The sequence below is a fragment of the Gossypium hirsutum genome, chromosome D12 (genome assembly GCF_007990345.1).
Source record: "Gossypium hirsutum isolate 1008001.06 chromosome D12, Gossypium_hirsutum_v2.1, whole genome shotgun sequence".
In the NCBI taxonomy this organism is placed as follows: domain Eukaryota; kingdom Viridiplantae; phylum Streptophyta; class Magnoliopsida; order Malvales; family Malvaceae; genus Gossypium; species Gossypium hirsutum.
In genome coordinates this window covers 37550336-37556546 of record NC_053448.1, presented here as the reverse complement: position 1 = coordinate 37556546, position 6211 = coordinate 37550336, and the positions used below count along the sequence as shown (strand labels likewise).

The 6211-nt window shown below is 36.4% G+C and overlaps 1 protein-coding gene across 1 annotated transcript; it reads right to left on the bottom strand.

Moving 5' to 3' along the window:
* Positions 1 to 1882: 1882 nt before the first annotated feature.
* Positions 1883 to 2615, bottom strand: LOC107942077 (uncharacterized). Its single transcript, XM_016875724.1, has 2 exons — positions 2360 to 2615; positions 1883 to 2292 (listed from the first exon to the last, which is right to left on the bottom strand). Exons 1-2 carry the CDS (start codon positions 2613 to 2615, stop codon positions 1883 to 1885), a joined length of 666 nt encoding a protein of 221 aa, XP_016731213.1.
* Between the last annotated feature and the right edge of the window lie 3596 nt (positions 2616 to 6211).

Below are 6211 nucleotides of genomic sequence, written 5' to 3'. Positions count from 1 at the left end.
ATATGGTGTTAATCTTGAACAGTCTGCAAACTTCTGATGTCGTGCTGTTATTAGTGCATTGTCATATATGATCTTTTTGAGAATTCCATACCGACATATGATTTTTTTAGGAATTTACTGTCGACTTTAGGACATTGGCATATGAAGCAGCTTCTACCCACTTACTGAAGTAATCAACGACCGCAAAGATGAATCGATGATCACCAGAAGCTGCTGGCGAGATCGGCCCAATGACATCCATGCCCCACATAAAGAAATGCCATTGATTCCATTGATTCTTTGTAAGGTAGGATCTGTTTGTTATCTTATTCTACCATCCTTAACAAATCAGAAGATAAGCTACCGTCTCGGTCATCTTCAAAGTCCTGAGGTTCCTCTGGACACATATCTTGCTCAAAAGGAGGTTCTGAGTCAATAGCAGTGTCGCTCATATCATTGATATCTGGAGACCTATTATAGGGACAAAGAAAGATCCAAAGAAAAAAAGAATCTAAGAATATTTATCTGTATAGTATGATTACAAATGAAATGGAAACAATAAAAGAATATTTGCTCGAAGTGAGAAACAAAGATGCATTTTATTGAAATAAAGATGCTGGACATAAGCCAATTTGTGAAAAGGATTCTTATTGCTCCTAGCTTAGAGAAATAAGCGTGTTTTGGACATTACTCTGAATTAGCTCTAAAAAAATACAAAGATCTCTTCCACAGTCCCATTGTTCAAAACACTCCTTGATAAATTCTCTTCCCTAGCTCCTTTTTCAGATACGGCGTTAATGTTCAAATTCCCTGACATTCCTTCCAGGCCTTTGACTTCTTCAAGGAATTCCAACTCTTTTATCCATTAGGCTCTGCACTAAAGCTTTGAATTCAGTGCACTCCTGGATTTCATGACCTTCTTCAGCGTGGAACTCATAGTAGTTCCTCATCCCTTTTGGTGTCTTCTCCAAATTCTGAATGATTAATCCCATGTCTATCATTTGTTTCAAAACCCATTTCATTGGGGTTTTTACTTCTGTAACATCGATTTTGGTTCTATTTCCTCCACTCTTAATTATCACGTTTACCCCTGGGTCTGGATAACTGGGTAACGAATTTCTTGCCACATTAGGTCCTGATGGATCGTCAAACTTCACGATGCCTATCTTAATGAACCTTTCAACTAATTCAAACTTCACGATGCCTATCTTGATGAACCTTTCAACTAACTTTTTAAATGTGGTGCAATTTTCAATTGGGTGTCATGTTATTCCCGTATGGTATTCGCATTGGGCGTTCACATCATACCATTTCGGGAACAGAGGTTGCACGGGTTCCGAGTAGAACGGAGATACCACATGCGCATCAAACAGATTCTGATACAGCTCTCTATATGTCATCGGGATGGGTGTGAACTGGTGTCTTTTTGTGTTTGGCTTTAAGTTGGATTCTTGCATTGAAGGGCCTTGATAGCTAGTGGTTACGGCCCTTAGCTGGCCTACATTGATTGATTTGGAATACCCTTTATTATACATGCTCAGGTTATTCACTCCATTTTCCTTGTTCTTTGGGGTTAATCTTTTGACGCTTTCCTCCACATCTATCTTCCTACTTCTTATTGCGTTTTCAATCATCTCGCCAGACATTACTATATTTGAGAAGCTCTTCGTAGCGCTTCTCAACATATGGTTAATGAATGGGGATTTCAGAGTGTTGATGAAAAGCATCGTGGTTTCTTTCTCAAAAAGAGGTGGCTGGACTTGTGCCACCACCTCTTTCCATATTTGGGCATATTGCCTGAAGTCTCACTTTGCTTCTTTTCTAGATTTTGCAGTGTAATTCTATCAGGTGTTATGTCTGTTACATGGCTGTATTACTTCATGAAAGCCCATGCCAAGTCCTTCTATGAGTGGATTTTGGCGCGGCTCAGCTGGTTGTAACATTTGGAAGCCGACCCAATCAAACTATATTGGAAGAAATGAATTAATAATTGATCATTGTTAACGAATCCTGTCATTCTTCGGTAGAACACCGTGATGTGAGCTTCAGGACAACTGGTCCCAGTATACTTTTCAAATTTTGGAGTCTTGAATTTCGGCGAGAGTACTAGATCTGGGACCAAACTCAGATCCTTGGCGTCAACCCCGTAATGGTAATCAGCATTTTCTATTGCTCTGAGTTTTTCCTCCAACCACCTATATCGATCTTCGAGTTGTTTTGGCAGTTCCACCCTTGATTTTTCTATTTCTGCCATTTCGTCTAGATCAAGAACTACAGGATTGGTTGCATTGTCTCCCGAATTGAAACCTGAGCCTGTCGGGTAGTTCATTGGTACCGAGGTACTGATATGATATTGTTGGGATCTAATGGTGACAGGTACCCCTTTGTGGGTACACATCTGGTTGTGCTTGGGTGTTTGTCGGGGTAAAGCTTGGAGGATAGGCAGGGTCTTCATGATCATCCTCAGAATTGACCATAGGAATATTCCCTTTATCATGCCCTCCAGCCATTAACTGCGTTAATTGGCTCATTAAACTTCTTTGGGATTCTAGCATCTGATCCCTCATGTCTTGTTGAATTTTAGCTAATTTCTCTTGCAGCTGCGCTTGCAACTGATCTTGCATATCCTTTTGCATTTGTTCTAATCTTTCTAATCTTTGATCCATTTCTTTGGTTTTGCAGCGGGTACCGTAGCGATATTTAGTTTGTGGATTTTTGTTATATTCCAGGGTAACTGTAACAATTTCGATTAATTAGGGTCCTTTTGTGAAATTTAATGCATACAATGAAATGTAATGCAGTTGAATGGAATGGATGCAAAAAGAGGCGTTGATTCTGATTCAATTCTGTTAGAACAAATTTACTAGAAAACAAATCTATTTTCATAAAACGGATATTTATATATACGGCCTTACCCTAATACTCAAAGTGAAGACTTCGATCCTTTTCCTCATATCTTTATGTGAAGATCGAATCTCGCGAACTCTTTAAAGGGGTGCCTCCTCTATCTCCTTTTTGCTTGATCCAAGCCGCAACCCATTGTTCACTCATCCTCGTGATGCTTGTTAGCTTTTTTAAGAGAGTTGGAACGTTGGCGGTTTTCAAACAATCTTTGTCAGCTTGAATCTTCGGCCAACGAAGCAAAGTTGTGTACTCATTCATCAGACTGTCACCCTTCCCTCGTTACGTTTTCTCAAACCATATTCGGATGACCGCATTATCTTCCACTTTCTCAAACCATGAAAAGCTCTCTATTTAGCAACTGAACGTGAATCAACACCTCTTTTCTATGAAAATGTAATACAATCAAAACCAAAACAAAAGAAACATGTTAGTACAAAAAAAAAGAAATGACGAACAAAGCACCTATTTGGATGACCACTAGGGGTTTGGAGTGGTTCTACCTTGGGTGGGCTCTTAAGGCTCGCTATATGAGGTTCGGTTCTAAAGTAAAGGTACCTGAACTAGCAGATTCCTCGATCCTCACCGACTATAGGCTCATATGGACCGAGTTTAGTTCAGGGGAATACATTTCCTTATGGCTACACGGAGATGAAAATTTCAAGAAGGCATAGGTACGGATGTATCCCGAAAGCGATCCACTATCCTACACGAAGGTGAAGACCTCACGAAGGAATAGTTTCTCACTCCCACTTAAAAGGGTAAGATTGACTGATCATGGATGCAATGTGCAAAAAGATACCAAAACTTAAACCACACAGCAATTACAAACCACAATGATGAAAATCGAAATAAAGACGAATGAAATGCAACTAAAGGATCATACATTTAAACCAAGTTTTCAATTTTCGACAAAAAGACAAAAAGTAATCAACTCGTGGCTTGACTCTCTTATTTTGGGTCCCTAGTGGAGTCGCCAAGCTGTCAAAACTATTTTTTGTAAAAGGAGTCGACTTTAATTTCGGAAACGAAAACGAACATGGGAGTCACCACCAATCCTTTTTGATGAGGTGTGATCGGGTCACCTTGAAAACTGGTTGTTTTTAATAAACGACTTGATTTATTAAAACAACAGTTTTGGTCCACGCAATTCAGAAAGATGGGTTCGGGAGTCGGTTACGTACGAGGAAGGATTAGCACCCTCGTAACGCCTAAAATTGGTACATAGCTGATTAATTAGTGTCTTAGTGTCGAAAATTGAAAACTCAAAAAGAATTAAAATACAATTCTTTATTAAAATATCGCTTAATTGATTTTTTTTAAAAAAAGGGCGTATTTCACGTCAATCGAGAAAAATAACTATATCTCGTAAGTTAGGACACAATGTTTTAAATCCTCAAAATGAGAATAAACACTAAAGGTTTTATTTATTTTAAAAGATATTCGATTATCTCGATTTTATAAAGAAACCATATCCCGTAAGTTGGAACACGAGCTCTTTAATTCTCAAGATTATTAAAAAACTTATGTCGAATTTATCGAGAAGATCGAAACCCTATAAGTTAGGGAACGACTTTTCAGATTTCCAAAATACGAAACATTACTTATCTAGAACAACATTTTTAATGTATCAGGTAAAATGTGACACGATTTTGTAATAAAACGTGAAATGAATTACGGTGCCGATATGCATAGCAGAATAACAATAAATGAATTAATGTGAACGACAATATGAAGAATAAAATAAAATAAACAAGCCAAAAATAAAAAAAACAAATAATAAGGATAATGAACTAAAAATTTAAAGCTAAAGACCTAATATTATAGAAATAAATAAGTATTTTATAAAACAATTTAAGAATAATATTAACAATAATAATGATGGTATTAATAATAATAGTAACAATAATAAAAATCTAAAAATTAAAAAATTATATGAAATGATATAAATAGAGAAAATGACATAATAAAATAAATGTATTTAAAATATTTAGATAAATAAATAAAAAGAAATATAATAATGCAAAACTAATTAATTTAATAATATAGTAATAATAAGTAAATAAATAAAAGGAAAACAGTAATAATGATAATAATAGTTAATTAATTAATTAATTTAATAATAACATAGCAAAAATAACAAAAAGGACAACATTAAACTTTAAAACAAAATTTTGGGGTAAATTAGAAATAAATAATAGGAAAAAGGACCAAGTCGAACGCGCGGATAACAAGGAGGGACTACATGGGCAATAATCCCCACCCACAAAAACGCACAGCTTCAAGGTGGACCAAATTGTAAATTGAAATAAATTATAGGGAAAAAATAAAAAAATGAAAGGAACTTAATTACAAAATAATTAAAAAACGAAAGGGCTAAAGGTGCAATTAGCCCTTCCATTAAAAACACGCTGATCCTTGGCCGGAGTGGGTCGGGTCTCAGGTCAGAAGCCAAAACGACGCTGTTCCATAGGGCCTACTTAACTCAATTTTTTTATATAGCTTCATTTCAGCACTTCTCCAAGAAAAAACCAAAAATTTCTCTCCAAAACCCTCTCCCATTTTCCAGAATCTGGCCATCCTTAGGGGAACCGCCGTCGCATTGGCCACCAGTCTTCGGCGGTGGCGCTGTTGTACACGGCGGTCGGAAGGCCAAAAGTCACCTTTTTTTGTGAAATCAAAAAGAAAGGGGTAAGTTTCTCTTTTCTTTTTTTTATATATATTATATATGTTATATATATTTATCTATATGCAGTTTTTAAAACAAAGGGAAATAAATAAATAATTTTTAAAATATAAACAGTTTAAAAAGAAAACCGAAAATAAAAAAAATTCAAACGTTTTTAGTTTTTTCCTTTAGATTTGGTCTGCTTTTTGCTATTTGTTGTTTCTGAATCTCTTTTTTTTTGTATTAAAAAAAAATTGACCCGATTACAAATATTCACCTTGACTTATAAAGCCATTTTTACAAAATTTTAATCTATTTTCGTATACTGTCACTTCTGCTTTTTGATTTTTGCCGGTGCAAGTGGACGGTGCAAGTGGGCGACGGGATAGTGGCGATGGTAGAGGAGTTGGTGCGGCACTGACATGGGAGGAGCGGCAGTGGCAGTGGTTGTCAGAGGCTAGGTGCGACGCAAAAGGGAGGCTAGGGTTTCTGTTAGGTGTTTGGGGTGTTGGGCTATTTGGGCTATTAGGGTTTTTAATTTTTTGGGGCTTTATAATTCAGGTCTGATGGACTGTTAATATTTGAGATTTTTATTTATTTTTTGATTTTTTTGGTCTGATTTCGGCCCGAGCAAAATAGGCCAGTTACAACTGCTTCTCTTTG